General features: G+C 38.8%; 2 protein-coding genes across 2 annotated transcripts in view; both read right to left on the minus strand.

The window, feature by feature from the left end:
• efna1a (ephrin-A1a) overlaps positions 1-13,703 on the minus strand; it is a 305,299-nt gene that overhangs the window by 81,851 nt on the left and 209,745 nt on the right. The window lies entirely within an intron of this gene.
• efna3a (ephrin-A3a) overlaps positions 13,036-13,703 on the minus strand; it is a 104,266-nt gene continuing 103,598 nt past the window's right edge. The window contains exon 5 of the mRNA XM_056268426.1: positions 13,036-13,442. Coding sequence (XP_056124401.1) covers positions 13,324-13,442 — 119 coding nt within the window. The 3' untranslated portion in view covers positions 13,036-13,323. The remainder of the gene's footprint in view (positions 13,443-13,703) is intronic.

Raw genomic sequence — 13,703 nt, forward strand, 5'->3', positions numbered from 1 at the left:
TCTAATCCCCATCATAGACATTTTCTTTGAAAGCCAAAAACAGCTTACAAGATTCGTTCTACATAATTGTTTCAACTGAGGCTTATTCCGCAAAATCGCCCATCACCACACTTCCTGTAAAAAAAAAAAAACGGATTGTTTTTACAAGGAAACATCTGAGTGTAATTTGATGACCTGAATACATTTCTGTGAAGTTCTGAGGAAACAAGAGAGAGAGAATGAGAGTAACAGCAGGAGAATGATAAAAAAGATTTAGAGTTGATGAAAAAAAGAAGACAAACAGATCAGGATGCAACAGAGGGAGGGAAAGCGATAGAGAGATAGAGAGATCTGGCAAGCTTTTGGGCTGCATCTGTATCTGTGACGAGTCCAGACGGTGTAGCTAGACAGGGGAATCACCTGACCACACACACGCACACACACACACACACACACACACACACACACACACACACACACACACACACACACACACACACACACACACACACACACACACACACACACACACACACACACACACACACACACACACACACACACACACACACACACACACACACACACACACACACACACACACACACACACACACACACACACACACAGATGGTTTATCTCTGCAGTAATGATGCTGAAAATGTCGAATGAACTCAAAGTGACTGCTAAACAAAATGTCCCACTTCTAATTTATGACTTCTTTCAATCAACCTTAACAGTTCAGCAATGATATGAGACTCCTAAACTATCATTCAGGAGTACATAAATGTACTTTTAGCATCACACACTTAAGTAAAGGTGCTTTTCTGCACTTTAAGTTCAGCAGCCATCTTCGTATCAAGAATCATGTGTAACAATTTACAATAGACATCATGAATTAACAATTAATTTTTTACAGCATTTAATAATTTATAAATATACTATTGTTCATTCATGTTTGTCCATTATACATGAACTAATGTTAACTTTAATAAATATGAAAAAATGCATTAGTATATTTATAAAATTAACAAAAAAACAAGGGCTGTCAAATGATTTATCGTGATTAATCACATCCAAAATAAAAGTTTTTTTTACATAATATATGTGGGTGCATTGTGTATAATTATTTTATATATATAAATACACACACATGCTTGTATATATTTAAGAAATATTTTCATGTATATACTGTATATAGATTTATATATAATTTATATTATATATAAATATAAATATTTTATATATAAATTATATTTTTTTCTTAAATATACATGCATGTGTGTGTATTTATATATATACAAAATAATTATACACAGTGCACCCACATATTTTATGTAAAAAAAACTTTTATTTTGGATGTGATTAATCGTGATTAATCATTTGACAGCCCTAAAAAAACAAACTCACACACACACACGCACGCATGCACACACATACACACACACATTTGTGTATATGAAATTAACAAAAATAAGAAACTACCTTTAAATATATAAAAAATACTTATATCAACAAAATAAAAACTATACAAAATCACATTATTTTTTAAGATAAAATATCTGACTGAATATCTTTATCATCATCCCATATGATAAATTATCACATTTACAATCCTGGGCAAAAAAAAGAAAGAAAAAGAAAAGGCCGGGCCAAACCAAAAATGGCAAAAGATTTAGTGGTAATTTAATGGTCTGAACCATTTTAATCACAAATCACTGATTAGGAAATTAGCAAGATTTGCACAAATACTGTAGATAAAGTAACTTAGCTCGGAAGCTTTTTACAGGAAGAAGAGTCAGTGTTGTTCCACTTAACATGGAAACATAGAGTAGTGGAAAAATGTCTCCCAGTTAGTTTGAGTTTAATGTGAGACCAAATATTCACTATAGGGTTCATCACATCTCTGACCAGGACAAAACATCTCAAGCCACTTCTTGGTTGTCCTTGCAATTTGGGCAGGAGCATTGTCAGGAGCACTTTCCTCTTTAGATAACAACCTTTCAATTGTGGGAAGCAAGCCGTTCTGCAATATTCTCCTGTACTCCAAATCATTAAATGACTTTTCACAGTGAAGTACCTCACAAATACCACTAGCTAATAATCCTCTGACACCTCTTCCTCCATGCTTCACCTTGGTAGAGATGCATTTATTATTATATTTCTCAACAGATTTCCGAAGACACCGCTCTGAAGCATCACCATGCAACACAGTGTGTTTTCAATTTCCCAATTTGCCAAAAACGTAATTATGTCTTTGATGTTTTTCTGAGACCGCAATGGCTTTTCAAGTAGTGCATTTGCTTAAATTTTGCTAATTTTCTGAGAAATGATTTGTGGTTAAAACAATTAAAGCTTAGTGTTAAGAAAATGTTGGGCTTGGTCCATTTTTGTTTGCCCAGGAGTGTAGTTCTTGCTATTAAAAGTCCTGTCAAGTATAAACAAATACAAAAAAACCCACCATCAATGTAATATGACTCAAACACTATATTTCAAGAGTTCTGAAGTTATACATTTGTATGAAGAATAAACTGAAAAGTCACTCTTTCCCTTTGCTGAAATGTTATATTTTTTGGGTGAACTGTTCCTTTAATGATGATTTGATTTACAAGACTATCAAAACTTCTCCCAGACCACAAATCAGACCACATACCGTAACCCTAGAAGTGGTCCATATTGTGTTCCTCAAGTGATGCTCTGAGGCATTGATCTGGGAGGAGTGTCATCTTTAAGCTTATAATGACAGGGGCAGGGAGGAGCGCAGGAGCACCTGATCCTGATCAGCAGTTTGGAGCCAAGTGTCAGCCAGAGGGAATTTAATACTGACACTCTCAGACGGAGTGATCTAGCGGAGACAGAATGGGGTTTATCTTAACCTCAGGAACATGCCAGCAGCTACATTCAAACAGATTTACACCTTACAGCTTTAATCAGTGATTTATATTCTTACAGAAAACCACTTAAGACCAAATAGTCTTGGATTTTCAGAAAATGTGTTCAGTTTAAATACGTTCTTTAGGTTGTTTGATGAAGTCAAATTCCACAGGACATCTTCATAAGTAGCCTAGTCATTTAGCATGCATTACGAACACTTTTATCACGTTCCCACTGTCAGTGCAAATAGTATTTGTGTATCCGATTGGAATCTGATGTAAATCATTGACTGTCCACATTGTGCATCGCAACAGTTTTCTGGAATATCTGTGTTGTTTTCTATGGCAATGACATTGCGTTGGTACAGTAGGACTATGCCGAAAACAGCATGGAGGGGTTTGCAATGCAGTCTTAAGGCCCGTGCACACCGGGACGATTATCGCACGCTTATCGCCGACATTTAACGCCTCATGACTGAACAAAGGGCGCCAATGTGAGTATGCACACCGACACGTAAAAATGAGATTGGTGCTTTTGTTCACGTGCCTGGGGCTGCTGAAGTTACAGTACTTGGTGGAGCTCAAGCACAAAACGGTCTTGCCGAGCACACATTGATAGAAGACGACGAAGAGGAAGTAAGTAGACGAAGAAGAAGATGCAACGAGGCAAGATGAATGTAGAGCTGCTGGTCTCTTTGGTGTCTGAACACAAACAACTTTATGACAAATGCCACAGCGACTACAAAAAGTGTGTGAATGGTTTTGCAAAGCACGTAAATACTGGCTCTCTTCTTCTTCTGTGTGACAAGCGTGTGAGAGAGATGCAGAGTTGTAGAGCATGGAAGCGAAGCTAATCAGCTTCATCATCAGGGCTACATATGATGTTCTTCCAACACCTAGCAATCTCCATCAGTGGTTGGGTGAAGATCCAGGATTTGCCCTCTGCTCCAGGCCAGGTTCTCTCAAGCACATATTGACCAGGTGTAGAGTCAGCCTCACCCAGGGACGTTACACTTGGCGTCATAACCAAGTCCTTAAGATCCTCGCAGCAACCCTGGAAAACAAACGGACTGCTTCCAACTCCCTACCACAACCAGCACCCAATCCACTGCAGATCAACTTTGTCCTCATGGGGGCAAAGCCAAGTGCAGGCCCACTTCTCTGGAGCATGGTCAGCTTCGAGGGGCCTGTGACTGGAAGATGCAAGTGGATGTTGGTCGGCGGCTCGTTTTTCCTCCAGAGATTGCAATCACCACACTTAGGCCTGACATAGTTCTCTGGTCCCCCTTACTGAAGAAGGTCTTTATCATCGAACTCACTGTACCCTGGGAAGACTCAGTGGACGAGGCATACGAGGGAAAACAACTACGCTATTTTGAGCTAGCTGCTGAAGCACAAGATCGCGGATGGAAAACTGAAGTCCGTCCACTGGAGGTGGGTTGCAGGGGGATTGTGGCAGTGTCTACCATCAGACTGCTTGGAGACCTGGGAATCAGAGACCAGAGCCTGCGCCAGGCCATCAAAGCAGTGTCTGAGGCAGCTGAGAGAAACAGCCAGTGGCTGTTGATAAAGAGACAAGACTCTTGCTGGGCTCAAGCTTGATTGGGTGATTGGGGGGATACACTGCGGGGACTTGATCACCCCCGTAGGGCCTTCCTCAACCGAGGATGTCTAGTTATAATGGCCGAAACATCCAATGAAATCTGAGGTGTACTACTGACGATGTGTCCCTCGGATCACCCATCAAGGGAGGATGCCCACCCGAAAACTCCACTGTGACAACTACACTGCCAAGGTCAAGTACATTCTCCTGGTACGCACTTGCACTTAAAGGATGTATTACATCTCGTCCTGTGTTTCCTGAAAACCATTATATTATAATTTTCGGAGTGACCTGCACATTTACAACACAACGCAACCTTGTTTCGGCAATGATGTCGGACGTGTTTACGTTTTACGTGGTGTGAGAAAGTGACATATCCACCTTATTCCTGACGACCTTACTGCGTTTTGAATTATGGGTGGCACTTCCGGTTTGGGGAACTTCCATTCAAAAAGGCTGAAACGAATCATTTCAAATCATAAGGTTGCCCTACAAATAAAGCTGATCCGTCACTTTGACTGGATGAGCTGTCAATTTTCCTTCATGATTTATTTTCAGACATCATGAGAATAACGTTATACTTGGTATTTTAACGTGACATGTTATAACAAGAATATCTATGGCAAGAGCTCTTTTCAGTCGCTGCTTTCTTTTCCTCATGATGATTTTTATTTTTTCCTTTGCAATCCGCTGTAAAAGTATGAAAAAAGTACAACATATACGGCACATTTGTGGTCTGTTCTCCCGAATTTAATTTACGATAATAATTCACTGGAATGCACAAAGAATCTCTCGTTATTCTCCTCAAATCCTCACGTTTCTTTCCAGGTTTGTTTTCACAGGTAAATGCAATTTATAATCTGTCAAAATGACGGAAATCACTTTGATATAGTGTCACGTAATGCTGAAGTTAATGAACATTTTTGATTAAGGCTTGTTATACAATAGGTGTATATTTGCCTACTACAGTGATATTTAACCAAAGACTCGCACGTTTGGGGCTATTTTTGGTCTGTTGACCTTGTTGATTATTTTAAACTTTTAAATTTCATTTTAATGTTCGATGGTTGAAGGGTGAGTCGATTAATGTCATCTCATTATGACACTTTTTTAACGTATTGCGTTCATAGAGCGAGCCTTTCACTGATTGTTTACAGCTTAACGGAAGTTACACCCATAATTCGCGCAAAGCGTCATGGGGCGTAGGAATAAGGTGGATAGGCAGAAAAGCTATGCAAAATCAGATCAAAGCGGTCAGACGGATTTCCAGAAATTCGATTTTAATAGGATTTCAAACCACGCATGAATGTAGCTTGAAACGGATTTGTATATGACAGGATTCAAATTGGATATGCGCAAAATTCTGATTTGAACTTACAGTCTGAACAAGACTATTGATACTAATGTAACCCCTTACTACCAAAAATCAGGCCACACACATGATTGGCTAAAGCTTTGCGTCAGGCTTTGCTCTTTCTGTTTACAACAATAGGACAATAATGGAGGGAATTAGCAAGTTAGCATTAAGCTGTGCAAAAACAACTAGCAGGTTGTCTTTAAAAACAACTCATATAGAGATAATCAAACAACAAAAAAACGTTTTTCCACTGTCGGGCTGGTACGAGCCGAATTCGTACGAGGTGGCTAATTAGATTGGGTTGGTTATACAAGTTAACTGGAGTGCATGTTTATGACATGCGGAAATTAGATATCAACAAAGGCACAGGGAGGGAAGAGACAGATAAAACACAAAAACAAATAAATACTCAATTATAATCATATATGATTTGTCTAGACTCTTCAAGCAGTCTCTGGTATATATCCATAAACATAGGTGTAGTTATTATTGCAATGGTTAGCATAAGTAGCCTTTAGCTTCGCCTATATATATATATATATATATTTCTGCCCCATATGGTGATCGGAATCCCCATCAGATCGCAAGGAAGTTATTTCAAACACTCGCTGGTGTCTGAAAGTGAGTTTTGAGCTGAAAATTGTTTAAAATGTCTTAAATGTTGAAGTTAGCTGGTAGCCTCATATAATAACATGGGAAATGAGCAGAGGTGTTGAATGTCTCCTGACTCAAGTAAACTCTTGTTCACTACTTTTGTTCATGACCACTCCACAAGCCCTAGTTGGCCCGCTTTGGACCAAGGTATTCGGCGGGCCAAAACCCCCTGGCCATTGGCCCCGAGGAAGCCCCGCACTAGCACGTTTGCTTTTGGCCTGACAGTGGAAACGCGGCTCTTGTTCACTACTTTTGTTCATGACCACTCCACAAGCCCTAGTTGGCCCGCTTTGGACCAAGGTATTCGGCGGGCCAAAACCCCCTGGCCGTTGGCCCCGAGGAAGCCCCGCACTAGCACGTTTGCTTTTGGCCTGACAGTGGAAACGCGGCTATTGTGTAGCTTTGTTGCCTGATCCTCACTGTCTGACTGAAAATGGTTAGCATAACTAGCATTATGGTTTTCTCTTAGTCCACTACACAATAGTTCATTACCATTGTGGTACCATGTCATTAGCATTTAACATGAACTGACAAACAAAGCATAGCCAAAATCCATATGGGCAAAATCTGGCAGCCATCTTGGTGTAATTAGGGCTGCTGCTCCAAACTGGACCTTATTCCAATGTCTAAATGAACAACAGGATCCCTGTTAGGGGCCACTGGTACTTACACCATCTGTCCGAGTGATACAGCCTGCACCAACCGATACAATAGTGACACCGTGTCAGACATAATTAGTATTATTGTTGTTAATGGTACATGATAATTGGGAGTGGGAGCCCACAGATGAACCTGACACCCTCTGGTGGTGCACCACAGGCTAATGGACCTCTCTGTACCCGGGAAAGATGCCAGGCCAAAGACTGAGATCATCCGCTCATTCACGGACGCTGATTACACAACCAGACTTTTAGTTCCATGAGGGAAGTTTTGAAGGGTACTGAAATGCATTATTGAAAGTTAATGGAAAACCAAACTGAATGAGTCAACAAAATGAAAATTCTTTCAATATCGACTCACCATCATGTTGTTCCAAACCCATATGCTGTTATTTTTCCAGTAGAGAACAAACAATGGGAATTTAGTCGAATCTTGACAGTTCTTTTCCAATCATGTCGACCAAGTTCCAAAAAATGGACTACAAAAATGTGTGCCTACAAATTTGCCAAATGCCTTCTCTCATATCTTCATGTGCATCTAATGGCAGCAATATTTGATTTGATGGCTACAGCAGATGCAATTGTTTTCCATGGATTTTGACTACATTTTAAACTGTTCCTCACATATACATATCATATGACTTTAGAAAACTTTGAATACATGGAATACTAATGGTCCATTTTAGAAGTCAACACTTCCAAATCTTATTCACTTTCATTATATGGAAAAATCTGGCCAGGGTTTGCGGAAAAAATTCATTTTGTGTTCCTTAAAAGACAGTAAATAATTTCACTATCCCTTTAACACATTACATACTCTTTACGGCAGAATTGATGGATGGTGTAAAAGCTATTGAATCAAACTAATTAATCATCTATCTTTTCGTATAGTTTGAAATGTATATATTCCACAAATGTATATGTAAAGTGACATTATTAAATTGAGTGTGTGTATACTGTACATTTAATTTAATAAAAAAATAAAATAAAAAAACTATTTCATTTTAGAATCCTCAATTTTCTAGCTTTTTTGTTATCTTTGTCAAGCTTCCAAAATACAAAAAAAGTGGCCCAAGTGTTCTGAAGTCATGAGACCAGACTGAAATTTAAGTGACTATCACTGAAGATCTTTCCCTCTGCGATTAATCCTTTAATATATTTTGACATTCTATTCGTATCTCTATTTAATAGATGCCTGTTCTCTGTAAGAGAAAGTCCTCACAATGACAGAGATACCACCACAATCTGCAGCATATGTGTCGCCTGAAGGAAGTCAGCTGTGAGCTTCTTTACACAAGTTGCTTGAAGGCAGATCCAAAGCTGATTGTGAATACTCTACCTTCAACACCCCCCAACCTTCCTTGTGTGTGAGTTTTTCAGTTAGAAGTTACTTTCACCTATAAATAATATTGCCATACTCTTCGCTTCGTTTAACACATTTTTACCATGATATCCCTCAACACAGATTCAGTCTGGTCCTGTTTACTGGCATTAGAATAGGCTCCTCATCACCATTAGAACTGTTGCTGTGATGGACAAATTGGATCATTCACACAGACTTTCTCATGTTTTTTTTTTTTGAGATGTGGAACCATGAAATTAGTTAGAATGGATAATTGCACATTAGTGTGCAGTTGAGGATCAAAACTGTTATGTTTGATGTGACATTTAAAGGGATAGTTGAAAAATTAAAATTCTGTCATTACTTATTCACCCTCATGTCGTTCCAAACCCGTAATACCTTCATTCATCTTCGGAACACAAATGAAGATATTTTTGATGAAATCCGAGAGGTTTCTGAACCAGCCATAGGCAGCAAAGTCATTGCAACTTTCAAGGCTCAGAAAAGTATGTGAATACATCTTAAAATAGTCCATGTGACTACAGTAGTTCAACCTTAAGGTTATGAAGCGACAGGAATACGCAAAAAAACAAAAACAATTTCTTCTCTTCTGTGTCAGTATCCTACGCTGATCACGTAGTAAACCCAGTGCAGCGCTTCTGGGTTGTACGTCAGGACTGCCGGCTCACTATTGGTCGACGCTGGTCATGTGAGCACCACGACACGTGTGTGATGCTGACGCAGGAGCTGGCCAATGGTGAGCCGGCGTTCTGACGTAGAACCCGGAAGCGCTGCACTGTGTTCACTACGTGATCAGCGCAAGAGACTGACACGGACGAGAGGAAATTGTTAAAATAAAGTGGCTCACAAAAAGTATTGTTCTTTACTAGCTTTATGGGGCTTGAAAGTTGCAATGACTTTGCTGCCTATGGCTGGTTCAGAAACCTCTCGGATTTCATCAAAAATATCATTTGTGTTCTGAAGATGAACGAATGTCTTGCGGGTTTGGAACGACAAGAGGGTGGGTAATTAACGATAGAAATGCCATTTTTGGGTGAACTAACACTTTAATCTTGCTTACCCTTGAATCCCGAATGTCTTTATTATCTTCACTTGTACATGGAGTGTCCTTGAAATTGAAAAACACTTAAGAGCAGAGACGGAGAAAAAATGGAAAAAAAGAGAATGAAAGACAGACAGATGTGCACAAACATGTTTTGCTTCAAGGCATTTTCTCCTTAGATGGAAGGGACGAAACTGAGAAGAACAACTGCATATTCCCAGGACTGTCAGTGCGGGTGTTTTATGTTGTGTGTGTGTGTGTGTGTGTGTGTCTAATGATGGGCACCTAGAAAATTTTGATTTGTGTGTTGTAAGAGAAGAAGCATTTGTAGGTGCAGGAGTTTCTGAGGTCGGATTCTCATCACTGCAGGAACCTTTTACCTGAGGAGACAGACGTGTGTTTGGTCTAGCTAAATGAGAATGAGTATGTCTGGGTGTGAAACAGAGCAGATAAAATAACAGACAGGGACAAAGTGCAGAAGACAGATGGAGAGATGAAAAAAAAAGAGACAGATGCACCTTCAAGAGACAGACTCAGTTCTGAAGACTACATTCTAATTATTTTACAAGAAAAGCTTTTATAAGAAACAAGTTACATAATTGCCATTCTATTAATGGGTTACATTTTCTCTTTTATTAGAGCTTTTTAAACCCTGGAAATAAGCATGCATTTAACATAGGGGTGTCCTGACCAATCAATTTCCTGGGTGATCAATTTCCAAAAGAAGATTTTTTATTCCTCCTTTTAGCATGGGTGTGTTCACTTATGCTAAGCACTGTATAGGCCTACAGTATCTGTCAAAAGTTTGAAAACATATTTAAAAAAAAAATGTTTTTGAAAGAAGTCTCTTATGCAAACCAAGGCTGAAATTTACTAAATCAAAAAAACAGTAAAACAGTAATATTGAACTGATATTACAATTTAAAATAATTGTTTTTGCTGCTTAACATTTTTTTTGTGGAAACAATGATACCAAAAAAATTGTGGTAAGATTTAAAAAAGAGAGAGAAATACTTGACAAAAACATTTTTCATCAACGATGCAATAACTTGATCAAAAGTGACAGTGAATACATTTATAATGTTACAAAATAAATAAATAACTTTAATAAATGCACATAACAGCTGTTCTTTGAACTTCCTATTCATCAAAGAATCCTGAAAAAAAGGATCACCATTTCCACAAAAATTGTAAAGCAGCACAACTGTTTTAAAGATTGATAATAATAATAAGAAATGTTACCTGGGGCGCAAATCTGCATATTAAAATAATTTCTGACGGATCATGTGACACTGAAGACTGGTGTAATGATATTCAGTTTTGCCATCACAGAAATAAATTACATTTTAAAATATATTAAAATAGAAAACAGTTCTTTAATATTTCACAATATTACTATTTTTACTGTATTTTTTGATGAAATAAATGCAGCATTGGTGAGCATAAGAGACTGCTTTCAAAAACATTAAAAAAAATTATATTTCCAAACTTTTGACAACACTGAAAAAAACAAACTTGGTGTAGAAACAATTTCCACTAAAAAATTGCTTATAAATTTCACAATTACAAAGAAATGGCAAGTAACACATTGAATGGAACGTGGCATTTTTAAGTACATAGATTTTCTCCGTTAATCATTGTTGTATTTACAACTTCAGTGTATTTCAGGCTTGTTTATAATTAAAAGTCCTGGCATTATGCATAATGTTTTTTCCTTGGTATTTAGGTTTCACAATCTGTATTTACCATTTAATTCAATGTAAACTCTTATAGCTATTGTCTGGACTGCCCCATACTTTTAGTATTCTAATAAATTAAATGATTTTGCTTGAAAATGTCTCCTTGCAACCCCGTAACACATTATTTGATACAGTTCTATTGCACCCCAAGTCTTTTTTATGTGTTCCTAAATAAGGAGCATGTGCTCATTGGCAAAAAAGTGCACTGACGCATGAGTCAGAGCAAACTCATTCACACAATCATTCTGACATCCCGAGAATCATGTCATGCCGATTTCGAGGCTCTCAAGGCAACCTGCAGACGATAAAAATCACAGCGAGAGTGTTAAAATAAGAATGTTTTATTAAGTTTCATTCTGGCAATTGTCATTCATGATTCGTTTACATGTTTGTAATCATTCTAAGGTAAACACGATTGGTACTGTTGTTGCCAACAATGATAAATGCTTTCGTTCTCACCCGTCTCATTCTCTCCAGCCAAAACTCTCACACAAGCTTGAGTATTTAAAACCTACAAATGTGTATCTAAATGCATATGAAAATGCCAAAATGCCACACTTTCACAACCCCCTGTAAAGTGCACACTCATAAGACACATACGCAGACACATTTACATAGACATTCACTCTTGACGTTGTCTGCAGCGTTCTGAGGAATGATTTATTCCATTACTGCACTGAAGCCACGCCCTCTCAATAAGCCCCTCCCCAAATGCCCTCCCAGCCCCGCCCACCAATATAGACTACAACAATCTCACACTGTCCTATTATAACGACTCTCCTTATAAAGATAATGTACCTATTTCAACCGAGCGCAATGGATGAGATTCATTAGATATGTCTTTCAGTAACTAAGACTCAATTTGCTGGCACATGAACAGAAATAAAGTCCATGAAACGAACATAAATAAACAAAAAATAATTTGGCATTAGCAAAGATGAGGAAGGATCCCTCAAGAAAGCAGACACAACTCACAAAGTTCCCAAAAAAGGATCAAATGATCAATAAATAACTCAATAAATTAAGTAAACAAACTAACATACTCAAAGAGCAGTTAAATATGTATCATACGGTAAAAACTAAATCTGCATCGCAATTCTTCGATATAAAACAGCGAATTGCAGTTTACGACTCGACCGCTCTTACAAAAATGGCCACTATGCTAATCAGTGGCACTGGCCAATCCAGTGCCTTTCCATGATGACACGTACATACTATAGGAAATAAACGTTTATCTATCCATCTACCGTTAGTTCGGTCCACCTCGATTCTCTTTCATTACGTGCGCTGCTATGATGTCCAAACTATTTCGGTCACACAATGTACAAAAGTGATGGTCTCTGACCGATCTCTAGTTTCCAAGTTCAGCAATGGAACTGGGAAACTAGAAGGAAAGGGTTCCCATTACAGCTCACAGACAAGTCTCCAGCCTGGGAACTAGCAGAAACAGTAGCAATGCCTCTCTGTGATCGATTCATAAGCCTAACACCTGAACTTAGTGACGGGCAAATGAGTTTTATTGATCTCTGCTGCAGAACTATCAATGACTGACACATATTGCAGTCCGACAGGTATGGGATGTGACAGAATGTTAAGACAGGATCAAAGGTCTCCAGCACTCCTCGAGTCTCTCAGCCGAGATCCACTGACCACTATGACGCTTGTCATATCCATTTGAGCTCGTGTCAATCTTAGTCCGTCTCAAGATTTGCCCCAATCTAGGTAGCTTCATTAGAGACGAGACCGGACGTAGGGTAGAGAGACCTCACCGTCTAACCAGATTTGTTTTCCTCCGCGAGTACGTTTCGGGAGAGTGGACGTTCCATCGCAAAGGCAAAATCTGAAATTGATGCACGTCATTCCTTATTCCAAAATTGTGGAGACGAAGGCCACTGTTTGGGTGCGGTGGATCTACAATTAGCTCCAGTGTTTAGGGCTCAACTATTGGTTAATCTGTTCTGATTGGATAAACTCCCGCACAGGTTGAACGAAAGGCGAGCGCTCGGAGCTGCTGGCTCAGAAATGTCAGAGAGAGAGAGAGAGAGAGACGGTTGCTAAGACACGAGGAGAGCAGCGAGGAGAAGCGTCGCCACAGTGATTAACAGCCGGTCTCCAGACGGACTGCTGCCGCTGACGCTCTTCTCCAGTTTGGGGATCTCAGGGTTAAACTCATCTGAGAGAGAGAGAGAGAGAGAGAGAGAAGAAAGAAGGAAGGAAAGAAAGAAAGTTAGTGAGCACGTAAAGACTTTATACCGATAATAAGCCTACAAAACTATGTACGCCGCCTCAGAGTAAAGCATTTAAACCTATACATATCATTTTTCTGAAAGAAATGAATACTTTTATTCAGCAAGGATGCATTAAATTGATTGAAAGTGTAGGCAAGGACATTTATAATGTTACAAAAGATTCTATTTCAAATAAACGCTGTTTT

The sequence above is a fragment of the Rhinichthys klamathensis genome, unplaced genomic scaffold (genome assembly GCF_029890125.1).
Source record: "Rhinichthys klamathensis goyatoka isolate OS25496 unplaced genomic scaffold, OSU_Roscu_1.1 h1tg000271l_1, whole genome shotgun sequence".
Taxonomy (NCBI): domain Eukaryota; kingdom Metazoa; phylum Chordata; class Actinopteri; order Cypriniformes; family Leuciscidae; genus Rhinichthys; species Rhinichthys klamathensis.